The 26,269-nt window shown below is 49.3% G+C and overlaps 1 protein-coding gene and 1 long non-coding RNA gene across 6 annotated transcripts in view; one reads left to right on the plus strand and one right to left on the minus strand.

The window, feature by feature from the left end:
* Positions 1-2,234: 2,234 nt before the first annotated feature.
* LOC131907177 (uncharacterized) lies at positions 2,235-22,833 on the minus strand. Of its 3 annotated transcripts, none has more exons than XR_009378318.1 (9): positions 22,656-22,833; positions 22,261-22,438; positions 20,965-21,090; positions 18,910-20,148; positions 17,986-18,410; positions 16,795-16,992; positions 14,926-15,692; positions 13,855-13,978; positions 2,235-2,654 (listed from the first exon to the last, which is right to left on the minus strand). It is a non-coding gene; the product is annotated as an uncharacterized LOC131907177 (long non-coding RNA). The 3 variants fall into 3 exon arrangements; XR_009378316.1 differs by having other exon boundaries at positions 17,986-18,713; XR_009378317.1 differs by lacking the exon at positions 14,926-15,692 and having other exon boundaries at positions 17,986-18,713.
* The window catches only part of Mgll (monoglyceride lipase), a 105,202-nt gene continuing 90,727 nt past the window's right edge, over positions 11,795-26,269 (plus strand). Inside the window, exons 1-2 of one of the 3 annotated variants that reach the window (XM_059258171.1) lie at positions 11,795-11,915; positions 13,017-13,161. In XM_059258171.1, the coding sequence (XP_059114154.1) occupies positions 13,037-13,161 (125 nt within the window). In that variant the 5' untranslated portion in view covers positions 11,795-11,915; positions 13,017-13,036. Of the gene's footprint in view, positions 11,916-12,008; positions 12,532-13,016; positions 13,162-26,269 lie in introns of those variants that run through there. The other 2 variants (XM_059258170.1, XM_059258172.1) reach the window with 2 other exon arrangements.

The raw sequence follows: 26,269 nt of genomic DNA on the forward strand, positions 1-26,269 counted from the left end.
GCCCTAGGTTCCATTCCCATCAGAGAGAGACAGACAGACAGACAGACAGATAGACAGAGACAGAGACACAGAGAGAGAGAGATAGAGAGGGAGGGAGACAGACACACACACACACACACACACACACACACACACAGAGGTGCAGTCGAGTGTGCCCTCCCTGCTCGATTGTGCCTCAGCTCTTTCCACAGTTACCCAGCCCTTCAGTGGACTTTCCCTGTCTAAACATAATCACCCTCGTTTGCCTTCAAAGGCTACACTTTAGTGTTAAGTCAGAGGCTTTTTTTTAAAAGATAAAGTGGAACAATGCAGTGTGCACCCCACCACTTTTAGTTGCTAGCACTCTATTTGCGGAGTACTTTTCAGTGTATACAACTTCTCTTCGCTTCACTAACCCGATTAGTCAGTGGAAGAATTCCTTCTTTGACGCTCAGTCTGAATCTCATTAGGGTGCCTGGGCCCAATTACTAATTGCTGACATTCTGGACTTGCCAAATGCATTTATGGACAGCAGCATGTGGGTAGGAACCTTCATTTCCCTCTCAGGAGATTCCATTGTACTCAATGACCTTTCCCAAGAGGCCTAGCCCTTGGCCTTAAATATATAGCAAAAATAGAATTCCGGAGCCCAGAAGGATCACAGGAAAACTGCTGGGTCAACCTTGATTTTTAAATTTTGTTTATTTGCTTGTTTGTTTATTATGTGTGTGTGCATGTTGCAGGGGGCACATAGGTGGAGACTAGCTTTGTGGAGTTGGTTCCTCCTTCCTTTTTCACTTTCTTGTGGCCTCTGAGCACGGAGCTCAGGTTGCCGGCCTTGTCCTTTTAGCTGGAGAGCCGCATGAATGGCCCCTAGCCTTGATCGAGGCCGACAGGAAACTGGAGCCTGGAAGTGAACCATCAGGCTGGTGAGGGACAGGTTTGTTCCCAGAGTACAGCTTGTGTGTCAGAGGCCCCACCCTGGATGTCCCCAACCTGTGCCATGGCTATAACACTGCCAGGATGCCTCTGCCACATGTTGGCGCAATGGGCTTTCTCATTGTCCCTTAATTCAGCCCACACTTTAAGTTCATCATAAGTGTCTTAAGAGCGAACACTTGCCATAAAATAAAGATAATGCTGCAAATAGAATCCCTGGAAGCAAGGCCACATTGGACCCCCCGCTGCACGGGGCTGCCTCTTTTAAAAGGAAGACTGCATGAGCACGCCTCATGCCAAGGAAAACTTGGCCTTTGACTAATCAGAACGAACGATGGAGGTGGCCTGCATGGGGTCTTTCTCAGACTGAAGCTTGTGTTCTTCAGTTCCCTGGAGGTTACAGCTAACGCCCTCATCCACAGCAGCCTCATGTCTGTACAGGAAGGAGGGACTCTGGGAAAGAAGAGAACCAAGGACTGGCCCTGCCACGACTCCTGACATGCAGACTTGAGCAAGCACAGGGACTTCTGCAGTCAGGTTTCATGGCAGCATCCCCGTGAGGACTGCTGGGAGCTGGGCAGTACAGGCCAGCCCCAATCATTCATCTGTTTCAGGTCTACTTGATGCTATTTTTGCAGGAACCACACTAAAAGGATTTAATTTTTTATGCGTGTTTTCCCCTCATGGTCTTTTAAGGACAAAGGACAAGAAAGCGCCTTTGACCTCCATACTGTAATGAGGGTTCCATGTCCACAGCTTCCTGTAATGAGATTCCACCCTCCTCAGGAAGAAATGAGACCAGGCGGATGTCCAGGAACACTCAACAGAAGAGTGGATGTTTCTGAGGAGCTCACATCCGAATCCAGTACCCAGCAGATCCTTCTTAATTACGGGTGGCAGCAGCCTGAGTCCCCCCAGGCTGGAAGAAGTTATAAAGAGCCTTAAGACAGTATGGAAAAACTAAGCAAGGGACTAAGGCAAAACGGTTTGAGGGAAAATGAGTATAAATACTCCAATAAGACATATGATCACCCTGTTCCGTCAACATGAAGAGCATTTATAACCTTAGTAGTTGTAGCCTTGGGAATAGCCCATTAACAGGACTGTTAAGTCATTTTAAAAATCTATTTCCTTTTTATAAGTATTATCTGTATTGATATATCTTATCATTATATATGTTTGTTTTTTCCCCTGTATCTTCCTATGCTCAAATTTTCAATGACCTGATTTGTTTTTTTTTAACTTAAAACTGTTGGATCCTATCCCCATGTCTCACAGTCTCACAGTGGTTATCGAGACAGGGTAACTCAAATGCATAGTTGTCACATGGAATGGTTTATTGGCTGCATGAGTATGTTTCTGCTGCAGAACTAGTCAGCTGCATACTTGCTGGCTTAACATACTGTTGCTCATTTATCCTGTGGCTCTGTGGAAGAGCAGCTTGGGTTGGGCTCTGTTGGGTGGTTACTGAGTCATAGCCAGGTCTCTTGCAATGCTGGCAGGTCACAGGGCAGAGCTGCCTCTGGGGATTGACTGTTGTCTGCTGGAGAGCCTTGGTTTCCTCCAGGGTTTTTCCCTCCATGTGCTGAGGCCATTGCTCCATCCGTGAGTCCACTGAGTTCAGGCTGGTTCATAGTAGAAGGAGTGAGAATATGGGTGTCAAGGGTGATGGTGTGACGTCTAAGTCCTCTGGACGCCAGGACTCAGCTCTGGAACAGTGCCATTTGCACTACATTCTGTTGGTAAGAGTAAGTCAGAGGTCAGTGCAGCATCAAGATGTGAGAACCAGAATCCATGTTGCAAGAGAAAAGCCTCTACACTGGCACACGGGGCGTAGAGACAGAGATCGTACCTGCTGAGGAGATTTGTCCCAGCCTGTGCTCAGGTCACCTCACCATTGTATCTCCACAGGAAGCCTGCCTCTCTTGCTTCCTACCATGTTGTCATCTCAATGACCTCTAACCTCAACTTTTCTCCATTCCTCCAGGGTGTCCCAGCATGCCCCTCTTTCCTCTGTGGGCAGGGCAGGAGCCAAGCACAGGGTGGGATGGAGACTCACGGGTCATCACCACTGACTTTTCCGGTACTCATTTGCATGTTCAATGTGTAAACTTCTAGACTTTTTATTTCTTGTTTTTGTTTTGTATGTATGTGTGGGTGTGTTCATAGGTGAGTGTGAGTGGGTGTTAAGGGGAATCACCTGAGAATGGATGGTGTACATACAGGTGTGTGTGTACATGTGGAGGTCAGAGGTCTAATTTAGGTGTTGTTCCTCGGGGGCTGTTCACCTTGGTTTTCTTTTGGTGGTGGTAGGGCTGTGTGTGTGTGTGTTGGGGGGGGGGGTTGGGGGAGGGAAAGAGGGGAAGACAGGGTTTCTCACCGGGACCTGGGGCTCACTGATTGCTGTTAGACTGGCAGCTAGTAAGCACCAGCAGTCCTCCTGCCCACTCACTCCCCAGCAGGCACCATCGTGCCTGACTTTTTAGGTAGGTGGCAGGAATCAAACTCAGGTCCTCACACTTCCTAGCAAGCTCTTTAGCAACTGAATCATCTCCTCAGCCACAGCCTTTCTATTTTTGATTTTTTTTTTTCCGTGTATGTGTAGTGCTGGGTATGGAACTGAAGCTTTGCTTATGCTAAGTAAATGCTTTACCACTAAACTACATCCCCAGCCATCAATGTATTTCAACTAGTATATAAAGACATAAAAATTGTGCATATTGCTAAGTTCAGTGGAACATACCTGTAATCAGGGGGCTGAGGCAGGAGGTTTAAAGCCAGCCTGGGCTACAGACCATTTCAAAAAGCAAAAGAAAAGAAAACAGAAATAACCAAATTTGCATGAACGAAACGTTACAATCCATGTATGCATTGTGTAATGTTTAAATCAGGTTAAACATACCTGTCACTGCAAACCTTTATCAGTTCTTTATTGTGAGACTTACAGAACATGTCCAGTGTTTTTAGGACACGTACCCCACACATTACTTGACATCACCCCACTTTACTGCAGCTCACCAGTGGACTTCTCGTTGATTTCCGATTGTACCAGCTGGCCAGCCTTTCCCTGCCACTCCACTGTACCTATGAGTCTAATGGAGTTCTTTTCCACCTGCCTACCATGCACCAGGCGCTGTGCTTAGTACTCAGTCTGAGTGTCCCATTTAGTCCACAAAACAGACGGAAACCACCGTTGTCATTGTATAGGGACAGGAAGTGGGCCATTCACCTGGAGTTGGTTTTGTTTGTTTTTACTCTTTGGAGGCTTGCCACCCAGCTCCCAAATAAGTACATGGAGACTTATTTTTACTTATGAATGCCTGGCCTTAGCTTGGCATGTTTCTAGCCAGCTTTTCTTAAATTACCCCATTTCTCTTTAACTGTTTTGCCTCTGGGCTTTTACCTTTCTCTATTCTACGTACCTTTTTTTCCTTCTTACTCCATGGCTGGCTATGTGGCTGGGTGGCTGGCTCCTGGTGTCTTCCTCTCCTCCTTTTCTCGCTCCTCATTCTTCTTTTTCTTTTCTCTTTATTCTCTCTATCTAGCAGCCCCGCCTATTTCTCTTTCCTGCCTTGCTATTGGCTGTTCAGTTCTTTATTACAATCAGATGTTTTAGGTAGGCAAAGTAACACAGCTTCACAGAGTTAAGAAATGCAACATAAAAGAGTGCAACACACCTTTGAACCATTAAACAAATATTCCACTGTATAAACAAATGTAATACATCTTAAACTAATATTCCACATAAGCTAATATTCCACAGCATTCACCTGCTTGTGATCTCAGAGTTCCAGGCCAGCAGAGCTAGGATCTTAATCCAAGTGACCAGGCTCTAGGGTCCAGTGGCCTCACACTGCCCTGTGCTGCCTCTTCTTCACAGAAGATTTACTTTGCAATCACTTCATAAATAATGCAAATCGATGTCTCTCCTCATTAACCCATGAACTGGGTTCTCTCCAACTTCACAGTGTCACCAACCCCACCATGTATCTCGATTCTTTTTTTTTTTTTTTTTTTTTTTTTTTTTTGCTTAGCTTCTGGGGACTTTCAGGCTCTTTCTGGGAGCGTGCAGTGACTTTGGAATGTGAATCATGCTCTCGTGGCTTCTGTCTCCATCACTTTTGTAAATTCTTTCCCCTTTCCTTCCCCTTCTCACAAGAAGCTCCCCAGGACCCTTTGTCCTTCCAGATCACACTCCCTGTGTCAGGCATGCCCTTGACATCATGGCTCACAAATGGCAACTCCTAAACCTTCACCTCCACTCTGACTTCCTACTGTAGCCCTCATCAGGGCTTCCGGGTTGGCTTCCCCCAGAGAGACTGTTTTTCAAAAGTCCACACTGAACTTGACCCTGCTTCCCAAGCCGCCTCCCTTCCTCCATGCAGGCAACTCAGGAAAGCGCCACCCAGTCAAGTGACCCGGAAATCCGAGTTGGTTATTTTGGAGGTGGGTTGGATGAGGGATGGGAAGTAGAGGGAGACACACTGCTTGGAATCAGTGGTCTCCCACTAGCAGTGGGTGGGCAAGATGTGACCTGCTCTGAGGCCTCTGTCTTTAGAGGAAACCCAGCCCAGCATTACTGGGTGAAATGTCCCCATTGTTAGATGTTGGTTAGCAATGCAAATACTGTAAAAGTGCTCACAGTTCAAGTCCCCTGGGGATAGGTGTGGTATGTAGGCTACCAGGCCACACCTCTGCTGCTATCCTTCAATCAAGCACACTGCTCTCCCTCCCGGCCACAGGGACTGCTTCTGGCTCAATTCAGTCTCAGTCCCCACCCTGAGTTCACTCCCATTCCAGACCTGCTGCCGCTTTAGCACCTCCTGCCTCAGCAGAGAGCCACATCCTCTTTCTGTTCTAGAGCAGGAAGTCCCCTGTCCCCTCAACATCTTGTGCCCCACATGCCCAGTATAGGAAATCTAGGTTTGCAGTGTGTAATCAACAATTTCTAAAGTTCACATTGAAAACTTTGTATGCAAAAGGCCTTCTGCTTGTGTTGGGTTTGGCAGCTCCAGTTTTAATGGAGCTGAGCCACGGGCACCACAGTCACAGTCGTGGCTAGGGTATCTCCATCTCAGGTGAGAAGGCAAGTCTATGCGGTGAAGAAACTTGCCAGGAAGTGACCCAGCTAGCCAGCACTGCTGGGTTTGGAGGCCCAAATCACTCAGCTTCATTTCCCCCAACCTCACCTGTGCAGAGTCTTACATTCCTTCTGTTGGTTCCTTTAAGCAGTTTCTACTCCTGATCTCCTCTTTCCTCCTAGCACAAGCGACTTACAGTGTGGGTTTACACCAACCAAAACCCTCAAGACTGTGGAAGCCTAAAGTTTCTACGAGAGGAGCTGCCTTCCAACGCGTTCTTCCCCTTCTCCTCTGGGATTCCCAGCGTGACTACTCTCCTCAAGCCTCGGTGTATCTCAGGTCACATAAGAGCTCTTGAGAGGGTAGAAAGATGCCACTTCTTGAACTGTCACCTAGCCAGTTCATGATAGTTGCAGAGGAGCCTGCCACAGGAAAAAAAAAAAATTTTTTGACCTGGTTGTATCTGCAGCTGTCCTGTTCTAGAGGCTTCTGTGGGCACGAGAGAGCCAAGGACCTGGGAGTGATTTCTCTGCTGCACTCTGCAAAGGGGTGGGAGACGTGCTTGCCCCACTCTTCCTGTTAAATATGAACACCCTGGGCCATGTCTGCAAAACAAACATCATTCAGCTTTGGTTTTGCTTTCTAAATCCCTTGGTGTCAGTGAATCCAGTAACCCAGAAATGCCAAAGAACACGAAAATTGGCCCAAAGTCACAAAAGGCTAAGGAAAGGAAAGTCAAGAAACATGGAGAAGAACAAAGGGGGTGGGACTTAAAGTGTATATAAAGAAAGAATGCTGCTGATGTGAAAGGGTCCCAATCTGTCCAGAGACAGAAACCTTGACTTCCTCAGATTATAGAAGCTGAACAAACCCCACACAGAACAAACCTGAGGAATCCACACCAAGACACACGGTGAAACTTCTGAAAACTAAAAACACAAAACCATCTTGAAGGTAATGAGAGGGAAATGATGTTCTCTGTAAGAACAGAGGAGTTCAAGTAGAAATGAGCACCATCAGCATCAACTCTCATGGCCAGAAGTAACCAACATTTTAAAAACAAATTAACAATTAAATTAATTAATCATTAAATTTTGGGGAAGAACTGTCATCATAAAATCCCAGCTTCAGTGAAAACATCTTTCAGGAATGAAAAGAGTCCCAGACATTGTCAGATGTGTGAGATAAAAACACTCCAAGAGAATTTCTACAGCTGACCAATCCTTTGCTGTTGATTCCTTGCACCAAAAATAAACAGACAAGTAAATAAAAGTAAAATAAATAAATCCAAATGCAACTACATGTTGTCTACAAGAAACTCAGTCCAAATATAATGATGGTATATGTAGAAGCACCCCAAGGAAGCTATAAACAAAATAAGACTCAAGCCCCCTACATTATATCTAATACGTAGGTTGAGCAAGGTTACAGATTATAAGTCCAGGAAACAAAAGTCAATTTTATCACCATAAACTAGAAATTAACCTAGGCACACTGAGAGAAGCAACACATGACATTTACAATTACTTAAAATAAATATAAGTATAAATTTAGTGGGGCAGAGGTGGCTCACACCTTTAATCCCAGCACTCAGGATCTCTGAGTTTGAGGCCATCCTGGTCTACAAAGTGAGTTCCAGGACAGCCAAGGCTACACAGAGAAACCCTGTCTCAAAAAAACAAAAAAAAGTATAAATCTAAAGTATTTGTGTAAGACTTGTATGTTGTTAAAAGTCCTGCCTTGTGTTGAAAGAAAGAAGTAGATAGAGAGCTGTACCAATGTTTGTGGTTTGTAAAACTTAACCTTGAAAACATCAAGGCTGGCAAATAGATATCCATGTTCAATGTATTTCCTGTCAAAATCTCAACAAGATTTTTTAATAATTATAGACAACACTGATCAAAAAATTATATTAATAGGTGAAGGAACTAGAATTGTGAAATATGAAGTGAGTATCAGCATATAGAATTTATAGGTTTATTAGAGAACTTCAACAATCAAGACCATGGTATTACCAATGGTATTGCTAGAGAAGCTGACACAAACCAGCGGTGTAGAATGCGGAGCCAGAAATAGACTCATACAGAAAGACCAACCGAATTTTGAGAAAAGTGGAAAAACAATTCATAGGAAGAAAAACTGTCCCCCATCTAAAGGTGCAGGAGCAACTGATATGTGGACCAAAAACAAAACAAAAACCTCTGAACTAAACCTCATATCCTAACCAAAATTAACTGTAAATGGGTTAAACATAAAATATAAAAAATATAACTCTGAATATGAATAAATTTCCTCAAATGCAGGACTAGGCAAAGACTTCTCTTAACACGAAACACATGATCCATTAAAGCAAACACTAACAATTTGTTTGTGACCCAAATTAAAGCTTTTGCTTTGCAAATGACCCTCTGAAGAGGCTGAAGAGACAACTACAAACCAGGAGAGAATACGACTTGCCAATCACTGGACTGGCATCTATAATACATCCAGAACACTCAGAACTCAACTGTTAAACAACATACAATAAGACAGTGGTCAGAGGGCACCATGAGGCATTTTACTAGGAGACAGAGAAGACAGGCACATGGAAAGGCATTCAGCAGCATAAGCTATCACGTAAATGCAGATAAAAACACAAAGTGCACAACAGTCAGGCTTTAAAAAAAATCAGGGAGGGGAGGGTGGAGAGATGGTTCAACAGTTATCCTAGTATCCACATGGCAGTTCACAACCGTCTATAACTCCAGTTCCAGGAGGCCTAATGCCCTTTCCTGACCTGCTTAGGCTCCTGAATATATGTGATACACATTACATACACCCAGGCACACATACATACTTACGCATAAAATTTAAAAGGTACTTTAAACATTATTTTTTTTTTTTGCAACAACAGTGGGAATGTAAACAGATACACCCACTATGGAAAACATTTTATCAGCTGTTTAGAAAACTAAGCAAGCTGTTTCCTTTTCCTTTCTTGTTTATTTGGGACAAGGTCTAGCTATGCAGACCAGGCCGATCTTGAACCACAGATAATCATGTGTTAACAATCCTGTACACTGGGATAGAGAGCATGCTTCACTGTGCCTAGCCAGCGTTCAACAGCAGCTTTATTCAGAACTAGCTGCAAACTGGAAACCACACAGATGAACTGTCCTTCACCAGGTGAACTGTGTGGTACTGTGGCGCATCTAATCATGAAACATGAAGCCAGATAATCCAGTTGGTGCTAAAGGACAAAAGTACTAAAGGTTGCATATCTACCTCATGATTCCACTTACAAAACAACCTGGCATGACAAAAATTTTAGAAATAGAGAACAAAGCAAGACTGCCAGAGGTTGTGGGGAAAGAGGAAAGGGAAGGGAAGGAAATGTGGCCGTGAGGGGTCTCAGTGGATGGAAATACCGTTTCTTGATTGTATAAATCCAGTGTTGTGCGGGCATGGCAGCATACATCTTTGATTCCCACACTTGGGAGGCAGAGGCAGGTGGATGTCTATGAGTTCCAAGCCATCCAGGCTAGAGAGTAGGACACTGTCTCAAAAAAAATAAGTAAATTAAGAAATAAAAAGTAAATCCAGGGGCTGGAGAGATGGCTCAGAGGTTAAGAGCACTGGCTGCTCTTCCAAAGGTCCTGAGTTCAATTCCCAGCAACCACATGGTGGCTCACAACCATCCACAATCAGATCTGGCGCCCTTTTCTGTATATGTAATAAATAAATCTTTTTTTTTAAAAAAAAAAAAAGTAAATCCAATATCACTATGATATTGCTCTGTAGTTTTGTAAAAAGAAGTTACCATTGGAAGCACCTAGCTTAGTTTCTCCCTTGCTTTCCCCCGGTCCCACTGTGCTGGCTAAGGAAGACTCCGTTTGTCCTATGCACCCATTCTAAGTTCCTAAAAGATAAGTTGCCAGAAACTCTGACTCCTTGCCCCACTCCCCAAAATTCTAAAAGTGCTGTAATGTAAGATAATTAACTGCTTGCTCTGGCTTTTGTAAACACACAGGGCTATGCACCAAGGAGCGAGACAGCTCCTCAGCCACCTTTCCTTTCAGTAAACCGCAGTTGAAGTGAACAGTGGTGTGTGCTTAGCAGGCCCAGCCCAGCTTTGAGACCAGGCTCCCAGCCTCTCCTCTGAGCCTGCTGCCCCCCGATCCTGGCCTGCCAGAAAATACAAAAACAGCCCCAAGAAGTCCTTTAGCCTCTCCTCTGTGTCTAAGCCCTGGAGACCGGCCACGGCAGGTGGGCTAGGTCCCTCAGCATGGCCTCTCAGATGGCCTCCTTTTATTTTTCAAGTTAAGTTAGATTGCAGGCTCTGTGGCATCCTCACTTCCGTGGACACCACCACTGGGCCACCACGACAGTGGGACTATTCAGTACTGCTGTTTTGCAAAGTGGTTGGCTAAGAAGAAAGCTCTGGAAGGCCTGTGGAGGTGGGTATGGGTCAGGGTCATCCCTCCTGCTCCTCTGCACCTGTCATCCGAAGTGTCAGGCTTAGGACACAGTGGACAGGCTCTAAATTTAGGGCTGGATTCCAGACTCTCCACAGCCACATAGGCAGCTGTGCTGGTGGGACCCGACTCCAGAGGCACCTAGGGGAAGTGGTTTCATGCAGTATTTGTGTGTGTGCAATGCGTCTGTTTCCTTCTCCAGGGTTCTAAGCACTTGTGTGGAAATGCCATGTGTCTTTACCTGTCTTGGTGTGTGTGGTGTATTGTTCATCTCTGTTGTGAACAACAACTTTTGGAAAGAAGCTGCATCTGGCTGTGAAGGAAAACTAAAAGGAGTCTCAGTCTGCAGAGACTGGCTGATTAGAATTTCAGGACTGTGGAGAGGATAAAATGCTGCAGGTCCAGAGGCACATTACGGTATCTTGGGCTAAATTCTGGCCCTCCCGGAATAGCCATTCCTCCCTTGCCCCTCTTTGTCGAACTAACATCTTGTGACAATAGATAAAAACCTTTTAGAATCTATTGACTTAACAGGACAACTGGCTTCTGCCAATCCAAAAGCTAAGAATGCCATCAGATAGCATCTGGGACCTGCAGAAAAGCTTTGCCCTTCTCACTGTACCTGCCTCTCTGGTGTACCCTCTAATGTACTTTAAACTAGCCTTGATTTATGACTTTCTCTGTTCTGTAAAAACTATAAAAACTTCCTGAAACTGCTTCCATATTGGAACATGAAATTTGGGGTAACCTAAGTCTGTGTTCCCAGGCCATGGTCACTCAAAATGGCTCCAGAATAATCTCTTATTTCCTTGAAAATGGGAGCTGTGTCTACACTGTGCATGTGGTGTAATGTTTTTATCTGTGTGCATAGTGTCTAGGGAGTGAGTCCATGCTGTTGTGTGTCTGTATTCACGTAGTAACTGTGGCAGTCATGTGTGCCCCTGGGTGCAGCTAACATCTGGGGGAAGGATCCTGAGGATGTCTCCTTATGTCCGTTCGGGTGTGCCCGCACCTGTGATATCTGAATGTGGATTTCGCACGTGTGCATCTGTAAACATGTGCATTCAGTACTTGTGAGCATGTTTCTGCTCTGGGTACCTGTGTGTGGGTCAGTGCTCTCGCCTGTGCGCCTGGTCTGGAAGGGCCCCTTAGTTCGGTTCAGGGCCTCGTGACAGTCCCCATGCGGCTGCCGCGTAGGGCCGGGAAGGGCGCGTGGCAGGTCGGCGGGCGGCGCCCCGCTCCTCCCCGGGGGCCGGGCACACGTGGGCCCCCGGCGCCGCCTCCCGCGCGTCCCCACCCAGCGGGCCGCCCCCGCCGCCGAGCGGCTGGGGATAAAGTGGCGGCGCAGACGCCGCGCCCTATCGCCGCGCAGCCGGCCGCGCGCAGTAGTCTGGCTCTAGCCCGCCGCAGACCCGGACCCGCGTGGTGCTCGGGGGACGTGACAGCGGCGCTCGTGGCCCGGGTAACTGCCTCCCGCCCCTGCCTCAGGATAGGAGCCGCCGCCAGGGGTCCCCTGCGCGCGTGTGCGTGCGCACCAGTGTGCGCGCGTGTCAGCGTGTGCACGTGAGCGCGCCCCTCGCGCCCTCGCACCAACCCCCAAACCGACTTGTGCCCGTCAACTGCATCTTCCCAGCCCGGTGTGGGGACACACCGGCCAAGTCCCCGCCCCGTGTGTGGTGTGCAGATGACAGCCGCTGGGCTTCCTTCCCCAAGCGGTCGCGGGCGGGCGGGCAGGAGGCAAAGTTTGTCGGAGAATCGGGGTGACTTTGCTCGGGGACCCGCATCTGCGCGAATGCGCGGTGCCGCGGAGCGCGTCTCGCAGCAGCTCCGGGCTGGGGACCCGCTGTCCCTCGCTCCCGGAACCCCTTCAGGGGTGTGTTCTGGAAAAGTGGTGACATGAGCTAGCGCTGGAGCGGCAGGAGGGAGCAGCTCGCACCCCTGCAGCCCAGGCGGGGAGGGCGCAGACCCCGCGGTGCTGCCCTGCGGCCGCGATGAGGGAACAGCCCTCGTTTGCCTGGCGCTGATACTCGAGGCTGTGGCGGTAGTGGAATGCGAAAGCCAGGACGGAATGGAAACAGGTTTGTCATGGCATCTTTGGCATTCAGAAAGGAGAAATCGCTCGGGGCGCGTCACCTACTTATTATGCCCCCTAGAATCCACTCCGTGGAGATTTTAGGAGAGATGGGTCCTTGCAGCTGGGGCTTTGTACCCACGGAACTGACTGTAATTTCCGCTTGATTACAGCTAAAACAGTCTTTAAGATGAAGTTTCCTGAGATGATTTAAAATAAACACAGATGGGAGGGGGCTGCAATGAGGCACTTTAAAAAAATAAAAGTGTGCATTTTCTTAAGGACAAATGGGATTTTTCAGTCTTGGAGAGATGTGCAAGAGATGTATGTAATTTTAAAAATAAATATCAAATTGAGGTGTTTTGTTTTTTTTTTTTAAAAACTGCTTAGAAAAAAAAAAGCCACAGTCCTGATGCTGAACAAGGCTTCCTTTCCTCCCCAATGGACATGAGTGTGTTTCTGACTTTAGAATATGTCCACCTTTTTTCCAAGGGCCAGAAGACCTCTACAGGATGCCTGAGGCAAATTCTCCCAGGCGAACTCCACAGAATGTTCCCTACCAGGACCTGCCTCACCTGGTCAACGCAGACGGACAGTACCTCTTTTGTAGGTACTGGAAGCCCAGTGGCACACCCAAGTAAGTCCTCTCCCTGCGCCTCCTCCTTCATGGCACCTGCTTCTCTTCCTTGGTCATCATCGTGGGGTCCACCCTTTCTGTGACTTACCTCCCATGCCATTGACACCCCATGGCACGGTGGTGTTAGTGAAGCTGAGAGAAGTACTTAACATATGATTTTCTTAAAAATGAGGAATCAAGAGTTCTCTTCCACTACAACTAGGAGAGGATTCCACTGTCTTCAGAGATTCACGTGACTTTTTTTTTTTTTTTTTTGGTACCAGAATTAATTTCCTGTTGGAAGCATTCAATTTAAAAGCAAACCCAACAATTTTTTTAAAAGGCCACTGAATTCATAAGAAAACTAAAATTATATGTGTGCGTATGTACCTTTTAACCTTTGCTGTCTATTCCTGCTTAAGTCTGAGTTTCAGAGGTGACACCCAGCTAGCTGGGGTGAGAGGGGTCTGGTGTTTCTTCTGGCTCCTTCCCAATCAGTCACTCTGGCCCTTCCTCACTTTTCCCATCCAGGACAGAAACTGGGGCTGCGCACACCCAGACAGCTGCCTGCTCTCTTGCTACCCTGTTCTTCCTGGGTGGGTGGGTGGGGGGGAGCCCTGCCTTGTTTGTGTTACTCGGGGAAGAGAGTGCTTGTGGCAACCTTGGCCTGGTGAAGTCACTGCTTCCTGTTCCCTGTTTCAGAGGAGGGTTTACCTGTTCCATGGGCCTCTTGTCTCTTAGGGGTCCTGGTGGGTATGTGTTGTGTCTCCCACTGGGGCTCTGGGGTTACCTAGTGGAGTGGCTTTCTCAACCAGGTGTGTGCAATCCAGCTGGCGTCCTGTTAACAATACAGAGGTAGAGACTTTTAATATCATAACTTCAGGGCGACTACACCAGTTGTACCGTCTCCTGTATTTCCACAGTGGGCCGCGGCGTGCAGGCCGGTAAGTGTTCCTGCCTGCCTGTTCTTAGAGATGTGCTGGAGAGGAGAGTGCGCTGGGGTGTGCAGGTGTGTGGTGTGTGGAGCACTGCTGCCCTCATTAATCATTAATTCTTACTCTGACGTAACCAAGACCAGCACTGCAGTCTTTTTACTTTCTAACAAGTCCTTCTACAGTGAGCGGTTTAATCACTACAGGAGGGGAAATGGGGAATGAAAGCCGTTGTTAATGTCCAGCCTCGGCCTCTGGAGGCTTTGTTGGTGGGGCAGTGACAGTGCCCCAGTTCACAGTAAGACACAGAGGGCCTGCAGTCTTCAAGCGGGGCGGGGGGGGGGGGGGGGGGGAGATGGCGGACTGGGCCAGCAATGGCCAAGTTGGCTGCCCTAGCCTTGGCTGTGGGTGGTTTTCACAATCTCTCCACCGAAGCTGCACTGCGGGCGGCCCCCGGCTCACTCGCTTTTGCTCTAGTTAGAGACAGCAACCCAACATCTTGGCTTCAACCGAGCTAGCTCTTGGAAGTCAGCATCTGCCTTGTGAGGGATTTGATGGGCATAGGAACAGGCCTGGACAGGGGCAGCTGCTACTGCGCTCAAGGATTTGGAAGAAACGTGTGTTCAGGAAAAACCAACTCCAAGGGCAGGAGGAATGAACTAGAGAAAGCCACAGGACCATTAGCGTTTGTGGCTTGGCCCCTTCCCATACTGTTAGCTCTGTGTTGCAAGAGAGGATAGACAGGTCCGGGGGCCCGCCATGGCTTCACAAATAACCCAGGCCGTTGTCTCTGGAGCCCACCGTCCGCCGGGCCCGCTGCCGCCTCTGAGAGAGAATTCAGTTGGTAAACTACCTTTGGGGTTGGGGTCTGCCTCTGATGGAGCCAGTCTTGGAAACATTTCACAACCTGCTCAGACTGATTGGGACAAACACTGCCCTGGAAGGCTCCTTTGGAGAGAGAGAGACATCCTTGTCGTTGACAGACCTTGGAGAGGTCTTAATGGTGTCGGAGAAAGTGTCAGAGCAGTCAGAGTGGTGGAATAGCAGTGGGGCTTTGGGCACGGGACTGTGCCAGCTGGTAGCCGGGCGTCTCGAGGTCTCAATCACAGGAGGAGCTGCTTGGCAAGCTTCTGTCTCTCATGGTCTGAGAGACCCCAAAATACCGTTGCCCACATAGCACCGCCCGCTTGCCAATAGGAAGAGAGGGTACCCGAGTCCATCCCAACCCCAGAGCCTTTCCCCTCCCTCAATGCAATCTGGGCCTCTGCTTGCATAACAAGCCTCCTCCCAGTCCGGAGGAGAGAGGGGAAGAAAGAATAGGAGAAGAACAAGGAGGCTGAATCTCCATGCCTGTCCCGCTGGCCACATGGTGTGCACCTGTGTCTTGGTTACTTTGAACCTCAGACGACTGCCCCTGGAGCCCTGGGCCTGTCTCCTGCAGGTGCCCATCTCCCACAGGTGCCCAGGCAACAGTTACAGGTGTCTGCTGGCCACAAGCTGGCAAACCGGCCCAACCTGCTTCTGGACGCTGGAGCAAGGAAGCGGAGAGCTAGCTGTTCTCGGGGTAGTTGTTACAGTGGACGGTGATTATATCTTTACAAATGGTACACTCCCCAGAACCTAAGGGAGGAGAGAGCATTCTTGGGATAGTTGTTGCAGGATGAACGTGTAAACATGCTGTTTTTAATACGGTAGGTAGTCTGGAATCTTGGGTTCAGTTAATCATTGCTCCCTTTGGCCACATCCAGGCAGGCCTAACTCATCATAACAGATGTGGTTACAGTCATGAAAATACGTGTTACTCACCGTGGATCTCATTCCTGTGGAGGACCTCGGAAGGTTCAGAGATTGGACTAGGCCCTGTCCATACCTGATCTCTGCAATGTCCACACCAATCCGAAGGGGACAGTGTGGCGGCTGCTCTGGCTGCTTTCCCAGGAGGGAGCAGAGACCCAAGGTTATAGAGCGCCCAGCAGGCTGTGGAGAGGATGCAGTCCATAATAAAGCGCTTGCTGTGCAAGCGTGAGTGAAGACCCGGGTTCAAGGCCCAGAACCCCTGTGAAAAACTGGGAGCGGTGTAGTGGCCAATGCACCTGCATTCCTAGTGCTGGGGAGACCGAGACAGGCAAATCAGCCTCACCCTGTTCACTGAACCTCGGGTCCCAGTGAGAGACCGTGTCTCAAAAGCGAAGATGGACAGCTTCTGAAGTTGGCCTCTGCCCACATATACGCACATGTGCATATACACCCACATTTACACACACACACACACACACACACTGTGTGGAGAATGCCCCTGCTGCGTTGCTTCAGACTCTTCAAACCTTGTCAGTTACTGAACACACCACCAGTCATGGCCAACGTTGTCCTTCCAGGTAGTGTTTTCTTAATTCTTACAATTTAGGATAAAGATCACTTTATAGGGCGACAAGAAAAGGGAAAGTAATTCACCACAATTATTTACACATCGAAAGTGGCGTGCTGGTTAAAGATTGTGCGCCTGTTCTGGAGAAAGAGCAGAACAAAGCGCTCCTACTGACTGCCCCAGGTGACAAGCTGCTTCACTCAGACTCCATATGCTGGCAACTTCCACTACTGGTTCTTTGGCGAGCTCCCTCTGATGGGCAGGGTCACAGACACTGCCTGGCTTGTGGATGGGGTCAGGAGGTTCTAAGTTCTCCCAAACTGGGCGTCCATGTTTGCTCTGTGCCCCCGGGGTTACCTTTTTGTCCTTTCACCAAGTGGCCCTCAGTCCCAACAAAGTTCAACTTGGAATCAGGAGTGAGAGTCCCCTCGCTGTTCTCCAGAAGAGTGAGCACACAGGGTGGTGGTTCTGTTGTTCTGAGAACAATGCCGATTTGGTGATGGAGACGCCCCTAAAATGTTCCTCTGCTTCTCGCGACTGAGGCTGGAGTGTGCTCTGTAATTACAGGATTACCCAGCTCTTCCCTGACTGCTGGCTCCAGGCCGGAAAGCCTCTCTTCATCTGTCTGGAGGAGATGCTAAGTGGATAAGGTTGAGTCAGACCCCAGCGCTCTCGTCCCCAGCCCTTCCCATTGTTATCAGTATTTCTAGATGTCCACCACACTCAGACTCCAGAACCCAAGCCTTCCAGTGTCCTTGCCAGACGCGCCCGCCCCCACCCAGGGTGCTTCTCAGGGACTCCGCCCGTGTGCTATCTGCACCATGCTCAAGATTTGTCCATGTTACTGTGGGGTGTAGGGTGGGGCTGTGGGAGGCGGGGCCCGGGTGATGGACTGACAAGGGGGGTGTTTGCTCGCTGCCTGTGTTGCACACCACGTTCCTTGATTGGCTCTGTGGTAAGCTGGAGCTCACTTGCTGGCTGTTCTTCCCCGGCCGGCTCCCCAGGGTGGGGCTCTCTTGAGGGATCTCTGTGCCCCCTTTCCCGGACCACTTTGGTTCCTCCTCTCTCTGCCTCCCCGCTCTGGGATGTTGCCAGTGCCAACCTGAAACACTTCCTACCACCTATGTAAATGTATCTGGGGAAGAAGCCGCTTGCTGGAAGCTCATTCAGATGTCACTGTCCTTCCGCCCGCCCCATAACACCCTCCTCACACTGGGTATGTGGCTCTCAAGGATAAGGGTCCCTCCCAGCCATCTGGAGCTAGATGGGGAGATGAAGAATTGGGAGCACCGCCATGTCCACCACGTCTGCCTTGTAGGAGTTTTGCTCTCAGGAGTCAGCCTTCTCCTCTCCCTTTGGGCTTTCCAAGAAGGTTGTAGGCCAGGCCTTTACCCCTCTCTTGCCCCTCTCTTGTCTGCTTGTTCTGTGTTCATGGCGTCTGCCTGCAGACTGTGTCTCAATGTCTCCGTCTCCCTGCACTCCTCTGAACTTGTGACCCCTGGGGCCAGGCACCCCCCACTCCACCCTCTTTACTTAGCTGACACCTACCTGGGGTGCCTTCACCCAGCTGTTCCGTGAGAATCAAGATGGCCCGGTTTCCATAGCTCAGCTCTGGCACGTGAGCTCTGTGATGTACATCGGCTGCTCGGGCTGGCACTGGGTCTTCTCTGCTTTTCTTCTCTGCCTGCCAGGCTCCCCCTCACAGGTCACTTAGCATGGCCGTTTCCACTCACCAGGCATATGAGCAGGTGGGGAGAGGGAGGGCCAGGGCAGGCTTTCAAACGGAGAGGAGGCTGGGTATGTGTGTGTGGAGAGCTACCGTGTGGCAAAGGCTAGGGACAGGGACCCTGAGAGGCCACGTGCCATGGGTGGTGGGGTGGGGGTGGGGGCCTTCCATTGCAAAGGCTGGTAAGCAGAGTGTGGGCTGGGTCTCAGCTCTTGCCCTTTCACGCGGTGTCCTCAGCGGTGTCCGTCTTCCAGGGGGAAAGACAGGGCAGAGGTGTCACACAGAAAGGCCGAGCAGCAAGGCAGAGTTGGAGCCACAGGTCTGCCTTCACTGCTGGCCGGCTGGAGGTGGTGGTGGTGATGTGAGTGAGAAGCGAGGAGGGCCACCCCAGAGGAGATGGAGACGAAGGCTGTCCCTGCCTGATGACCAAGGGCATGGAGAGAGGAAAGGTCCTCCACAGAGTCTCACCACTTGACAGTAAGAGCCTGCAAGTGTCCCCCGGCCACTCAGTCCCGGTTCAGAAAGTGTTGGGACACTCGCTGGAGCAGATCTGGAATGAACCCGTGGGAGAAATGGAGAACAGCGTGGGCCCCCCTCGCCCACCATGGTTCCCACTGCCGCCTCACCACAGGAGCAAAGACTTAGCGCCGCCTCTGATTTAACACCTGTGGTTTGCCCACAGCCCTGAGAAGCTGGGCCCTACTGTGCACATTCCACCAGCGCCGCCGCTGTTTTTATTCCCTTACCTCCGTTTAGAAGCACCTCTCTATTCTTTGGCCTATTTTAAGAATTTCCACAAGTCTCTTTCCCTCACAGGAAGCTGTTATTTCCCTGCTGGGGTGTTTGCCTGTGCGTTAGCAAACCATCTTGCTTTTAAGTAGGCCGTCCCTTCTGGGCTGTTTTTTAAGAGACTCTTTGAATGGCAGAGATTTTTCTGGTGGGAAGAGTAGAGGCCTGCTGCTGTTCTGGGGTTGGTTTTCCCAACGGCTTCGTTAAGGGATAAATTCTCCCAGTTGCTGTAAGAATGTTCTGCAGATACAAATCTGGCTTTGTTTGGTGATGGAGCCTGAGAGGGCAAATAGCAAAATAAGGCCCTTTGTGAATGGAAGCCTTGTCCTCCATCATCCCTCGGCACCTTTAGGTTCAGATTGCAGTCCCAGGAGCACTTTGTGCCCGGGAGCCAGGCTCTTGATGTCTTTGTGTAAAGGGGGGAAATGGTCTTTAGTGGTGCAAGTTTTCACAGCTGAGATTACAAGATGACCCTTGCCCCATATTTCAGAGTCCTCTGAGGTTCCTGTTGGGAGGTGGCTCCTTTCACTTCTCAAAGCCCTGCTACTGCGGGGGGCGGGATGGGACGACATGGCGGTCATGGGTGAAACTGGGGTGACACTGTGCTCTGTGTATTTGAGGGCTTCAGAAAGTGCCATCTGCCATAGGCCACTCCACCTGCCGCCGTCCTAGGCTGGCATCTTCTGCCACGCCAACCAATCCCTTGGTGCTGCTGGCCACCCGGTTCGAGTTTCATTCAACAGATCCTTGTGGGCGCGGTGATGAGAGAGCATGCCTCGCCTTCCCCAGTGAGAGCCACACTAGGTTCTTCGGTTGATCTTAGCAGTGTCAGCATACAGGAAGTAAGGAAGGGCAAGAAAGAGGGAGGGAAGGAGGAAACAAGGAAGGACGGGAAGGGAGAGAGGGAGGAAATGCAGAAGGAAGAAGGGGAAAAGGAACATAAAGGCTGGAAAAACAACAGATTTGAGCACTGACTGTAATCACTGGGGACTTCCAGAGGCTTCTGGATAGCCATAGAGTGTGCTGGTTAGTTTGTCAATTGAACATGAACTGGGTCATCTGAGAAGAAGGAACCACAGTTGAGAAATGCCTTCATAATATTGGCTTCTAAGCAAGTCTGTAGGGACATTTTCTTGATTCATGATTGGTGAGGGCCCAGCCCACTGTAGGCGGTGCTATCCCCTAGGCAGGTGGTCCTGGAAAGTATAAGAAAGCAAACTGAGCAAGCCATGGGGAGCAAGCCAGTCAGCAGCATTCCTCCAAGGCCTCTGCTTCAGTTCCTGCCCTGACTTCCCTCAGTGATGGAGTGTGTGTTATTTATTAAGCGGCACTGTTTACTGTGCGAGAGAAGCCACGAGGCACAACAAAACCCACTATAAGAGTTTATTAAGGGCTGGAGAGGTGGCTCATCGGTTAAGAACACTGACTGCTCTTCCAGAGGTCCTGAGTTCAATTCCCAGCAACCACATGGTGGCTCACAACCATCTATAATGAGATCTGGTGCCCTCTTCTGGCCTATAAGCATATGTGCAGATAGAACACTGTATACATAATAAATAAATCTTTAAAAAAAAAAAGAGTTTATTAAGGGAAGGGAACAGAAGGGGTGTGCATAGGCCTATGGGATGGCCGTGCAGGAAGAGAGGGAAGGAATAGGGGGAACTTACTTTTATAGCTCCCCCCCCCCCCCCCCGCACATGCACATCTGGGCTTACGTAACTACACCACGCATGCACATAGATTATGTGATCATGAAGCACACGGATTGCATAGGACATAGGCCCTAGGATGACTAAGCATCTTGCCTGGCTACTGGACAGTGCACACAGGGTCATGTAGCTGGGGGCGTGGCTAGGAATTCTAACCTGAGAGTTAAGATCAGATAAACCCTTTCCTCCCCAAGCTTTTGGGTTGTGACGTTTATCACAGCAATAGACAGTGAAGCAGGAACTGGGGGTTGTAGCTTATGGCGAGGAAGGTGGAGGAAATGAGGAAACTACGTTGTTGGCCACCTGTAGCTTCTGGCTAAAGTCTCCCTGTCAGAGCAGGTCAGTTTCCCGGGTTGTTCACACACATCACCGCCTGTAGACATTTGTCCCCCATCATCCTCTGCTTCCTCCAGGGCACTGGTCACAGACCTAAAGAGACCACAGTAGTGACTATTCTCTTGTGGGTCTTTATAAAACTGTGTGTATTGTCGTGGTTTTTAGGTGCTCAGGAACCCTGGTGTTCACTTCTCCCCGTACTCTGCCCCCTCTGCTTGCTTCTAGTGAGCCCCGTCTGTGATTTTAGGAAATACATTTTTTTCCTAGCTTCCACATGTGAGTGGGAACATTCAGAACTTGTCTGTCTGTGCCTGGCTCAGTGTCCCACAGCTCCATCCACATTGCCACAAATGATACAGTTTTATTCCTTTTCATGGTTGAATCACGTTCATATTTTCTTTATCTGTCCACTCTATTCAGTAACCAGGAGCTTGCTGTGCGTCTCTCTTTGCTGTACTGATTTCTCCTCCTTCAGGGATATACCTAGGAGTGGTCTATAGATGGGTGATATGGTAGTTCTATTTCTAGTGATTTGTGGAAGTCCACATCATTTTCTATTGGCCACACTAATTTATATTACTACCAAGAGCATGTGGCTAGTGTTTGTATTTTTGTTGATTTTTATCCATTGTTGTTATTATCATTTGTCCCATTTGTTGGGTCCAGTGTGGCCTTTCTTGCCTGAAGGAGAATGGGACAGCTCCCAGAGGGCTGTACCCAGCAGTCAACTCTAGCTTTAATAAGACTGGTTTTTAGTGGTCCCAGTGTTAAGCACTCTCAGTCTGCATGAGTTTCTCTCCTTCATTATTTGGAAATGCTCGGGATGCGTGGGGTGAGGCTGTCACTACAGCGCCACTCACCGGGTCTCGAGTGGGCAGGGTGTTGGCGAGCATCTTTGCTGATGCTCTGTTACTGTGACTCAGTGCATGCTTCGGGAGGGTGTTGGTCTGTGCGGGCTCCACCTGGCAGGTCTCTGTTGCCCTTGGCTGGACCCTGGGGTCTGTGATGTCGGCTAGAGTGTGAGTATGGCAGGCTGGGAAGGTGCTTGCTGGTCACAGGTGACTTTACCCAAAGGCCCAGCAGTGTGGGGGGGGGGGGCTGTGGTAGGGTCACCCCAGTGCTTCCCCACTTGGCCTTATCCTTCAGACTAGCTCAGATATACTCAAATAGCAGTATTTCATGGTCTGTTAGCCATTTTCCTGTTGCTGTGTCAAATATTTGAGGCAAGTAAAATTAAAAGAGGAAGAATTTACTATGGCTTACCCTGGTTTCAATGTAGGGTTCCTTGGTCTAGCTGCTGTGGGCCTGTGAGAGCCCAGAGTGTCAGGGTGAGCATCATGGTGATCACAGAGCACATCATTTATGAGCTTCTCCAGGGAAGAATTCATCTTTGATGTTTTGTTCCATCTTCTCCATTGTTCTCCCCTCCCCCACCCAACTTCTGGAACAAATAAGACACCAAAGTGTTTGTTACAACTCGCGCCCCACCTCCCTGTGTTCTCCGTGGGAAGACTGGGGAGGGCAACTCCCAGAGCCCCCAGTGGAGTCTTAGGAAAGGAGACATTGTCCCCAGAAGGGCCTAGACCATAGGTGGGTGCCGTTTCAGGAACGGAAACATCCAGAAGAGCCCCGCACCCGGCAGCAGCACTTTGACCCACCTCGCTATGACGCGTGTGGGAGGCTGCCAGGGAAGATGCAGGGTGTGTGGATCTCAGATCGAAGCTGCTTTCCATTTCAGCCTGGGAGCCATATGGATGCCAGGCCCTGGGGGTGGACTTGGGTTCCCTATTTCAGTATGAGGGTGGACTCCACGTGTAACTCACAGGACAGCAGAGGACCATCCTTCTCTATGACACAGCTTCCTCCAGGCTCCTCACCTGTGTCTGGTTTCTCCGTGGAGACAGACAAGAGAGGCCATCTCTGCCGTGAAGATGCCCTGCATGTTGGTCAGGGAGGCAGTGCCAGGCCCCTGGGGAGTCTGCTAAGAAGAGTCAGGAATTCTGTGTTGGGTCTTGAGGGAGGAATTCAGGCAGGTTTCAGCTGGGTCTTAGAGGTAAAAAGGAGCATTCTAGTCAATAGGGAGCCACTTTTGTGCTGACGTGGAGGTGGGAAAAGACATGGGACGCTCTGAAACCGAAAGGGGCTTTGGGAACAAGTCCTACTACAGGGCAGGTGAGCACAGAGCGGCTGAGCATGGAGTGGCTGATTTGGGGGCCCAGAATGGAACAGTTGATGCATTTGTGTGCCTGGATCCCACTATCGAAATGCCACCGATGGTTGGCTTAAAAAAAAAAAAAAATGAAATTGATTTCCTGACAGTTTTGGAGCTTGGCAGTCTAAAATCAAGGTGTGGGCGGGGCTGGCTTCTCCGAGGCCACCGCCCCGTGTACAGACGGCAGCCTTCTTGCTGTGTCCTCGCCCTGCACATTTGGTTAGTTCTGCTTAATTTTCACAGCCTGTTTAACGTGTGCAGTGACTTGGGCCTGGTGTGTGGGCCTTGGTGGAAGCGATCAGAGTCTCGGGGCACTTGAGGTTGGATGTTGTGGATGGCATTGTGCATCCAAAGCAACTGGGTGGATCTTTTCAGCTCCATATGGCTGAGATTTTAGACGTGGATGAGCAGTCTGCCTTCCCACATCTGTGCTTCTCTGGGGGACCCTGGGGGAAACCCCAGCCTGTGGGGCTGTCCCTGGCTGTGCTGTCTCAGTCCAAGACAAGGGCAGCGGCAGACAGAAGATTCCAAAAGTCAGCCCTGTCTCTAGAGAGTAAGGGGCCTGACTTGGCCTTCCCGGGGGTTCTTCCCCCATCCCTTCTGACTTATTTCAGCCCCAGGGCTGAGTGGGACTCTGGGTTGCTCTCAACGAGGCATAGTTCTCTCCTCTCTTTCCCAGTGTCGTCTGCAGCCAAGGCTGGCTCTCAGGCTCTGGGCTAGCTGACAGGACATAGGAGAGCCTTCTGGAGGGTTCCCAGACACACGGCCTTCCTTCTCGTCTCTGGGTTGGGCCATACCGCTTGAGGCCGCAGTAGCCATGTGACAGTCATAACAGAACACGACTGATGTGCTATGTAGAGTGGGAAAAGGTCCCAGGAACAGGCTGATTGACATGAGAAAGTCAGCTGTGCATCGCAGCCACCACTGGTTTCTGATGCTTTGCGCCAGGTGTAGCCAAGTGATGGACCAAGTGATGGAGGTGTAGGGGAGTGTTTGAACTGCTGGGGTTTGAAGTGTTTCAGAGGGGTCCTAACGCACCCAGGAGCATGAGCAAGGAGGAGAAGGGCACAGCTGGCGTGTGTTAGAGGCTGAGCACAGATAACCAGGTTGATGCCAGACACTGAGGACAGACTCCAGCGGGCCGTGCTTGACCTTGCTGTTCATTGAGCCTTCTTCCACAGCCGTGCAGGACATTGAGCGTGCATCTCTTCTCCACTCCCGGCCTGCTCAGAGCTTCATCATGTAACAAAATTAGCCTTTCCTATTTTTCATTTTCCTGGCCATGGTAATTGGTTCAGGGATGGGCAAGTCTCCTGTGTGAGGCAGCCATTGGTGAGACAACCCCATGGCTCTCTGCCGGAGGAGAGTCTGCCAGCCTGAGGTCTGAGAACTGGGACCGGAAAGGGAAAGCAGGTCAGAGTCGTGTCGCACCTCTGACAGGACTGAGCTGACAGTTCCATGAGCCGGTAGGTGTGGAGAGAATCGCTATGAGGCTGTTGACTTTGGTGGGGAGGTCAATGCTGAGGCCTCTACGGGGCCCCGGAGGAGCCACCCTAACAGTTCTGTGTTCCTGTGTTTTCCTTCTCTCTCCTTGTCACTTGTCACAGAGTCTCTAACCAGAGACTCATGGGACTGAAATTCTATCGTAGACACCGGGCAAAGAGCAAGGCAAACCAAAGCAAGAGGAGGGGGAACGGTAAGATTAGGTCAGAGAATGATAAACCGGAAGGAAAAGGTAGAAAATACATCCGAAGTTGGCTATTTGAAACTGTCAACAAAACTGACAAAATTTAAGTTAAATTGAGAGAGAGAGAGAGAGAGAGAGAGAGAGAGAGAGGGAGAGAAGACTTAAATAACGGAATGAGGAGTGAGAGAGGGGACATTACTACCAATTTTTCAAAAATATAAGGTAATTATAAAAAATAGAACAGTAAACTAGATAACTTAGTCAAAAATGGAGAAATTTATAGGAAGAGGCAAACTACTCAAACTGACTCAAAAATAACAGGAAATCCCAGTAGACTTGTAACAAGTAACAAGTATCTACCCGCAAAGAAAAGCCCAGGCCCAAATGGCTTCACTGTTGAAATCAACAGATAAGTAATGCCTGCCCTTCACAAATCTTCCTAAAAAGGAAGATCAAGCCACCACCAACAAAAACAGGAGAGGAAATTCTCCTAACTCATTCCCAGTAGCTGGTATTGCCGCCAAAGACATCACCTGGAAAGACCTGGGTCAACATTTCCTGTGAAGATAGAAGAAAAAATGAAATGAAATGAATCCAGAGATCATCCAAGTTTGATGACCCGAGCTTGACCCCTGGGACCTACGTAAAAGTGCAGAGAGAACTCACTCTACAGAGTTAGTCTTTTGACCTTCATACGTGTGCCATAGTGTGAACATATGCACGCACAATTATAATAAATAAAAAAATAAACATTTAAAAAAACCAGCAAACTGAATCCAGCAACACGGAAAAACAATAAGCAGACAAAAATCTATACACCAAGTGGGGTGTGTCCTGGGAATGCAAGGATGGTTTAACATCTGAAAAAGTACAACTAAACAGATGAATCGACTGAACAGAAACTACATAGTCATCTTGATATGGAAGAGGTATTTGACAAAATCTAGTAACTTTTCAATATTTAAAACACCAAAAATCCGAGGAAGAAGGGACCTGCCCCAACCTGAGAGCAAACAGCACAAAACCCCACTGCTGATGTCAAACCTACCCGTGTCTTTCCCCTGAGGTGAGGAGCAAGGAGAGATGGCTACCCCTCACAGCTTGTCAGTACTGCTTCAGGAACGTGGCCCCCTCACCCGCTGTCCTGGTGCGTCTAAGACAATCGCTGTGCTTTAAATACAAGCAGGACGGGCAGGGAATGCAAAGATGGTCCGCTCTGGGGTGTAGAGATCTGATAGGTCATTTTCACTCTAATTTTTAGACTTTTCTGTATTTCTAACATTTTTGCCGAAGGACCACTATAGGGGAAGGTTTTGAAGGGCAGTATAGGGAGAACCAGTAAGGGAGAACCAGGTCTGAAGGATGGTAGGATC

This window comes from Peromyscus eremicus, chromosome 3 (assembly GCF_949786415.1).
Source record: "Peromyscus eremicus chromosome 3, PerEre_H2_v1, whole genome shotgun sequence".
In the NCBI taxonomy this organism is placed as follows: domain Eukaryota; kingdom Metazoa; phylum Chordata; class Mammalia; order Rodentia; family Cricetidae; genus Peromyscus; species Peromyscus eremicus.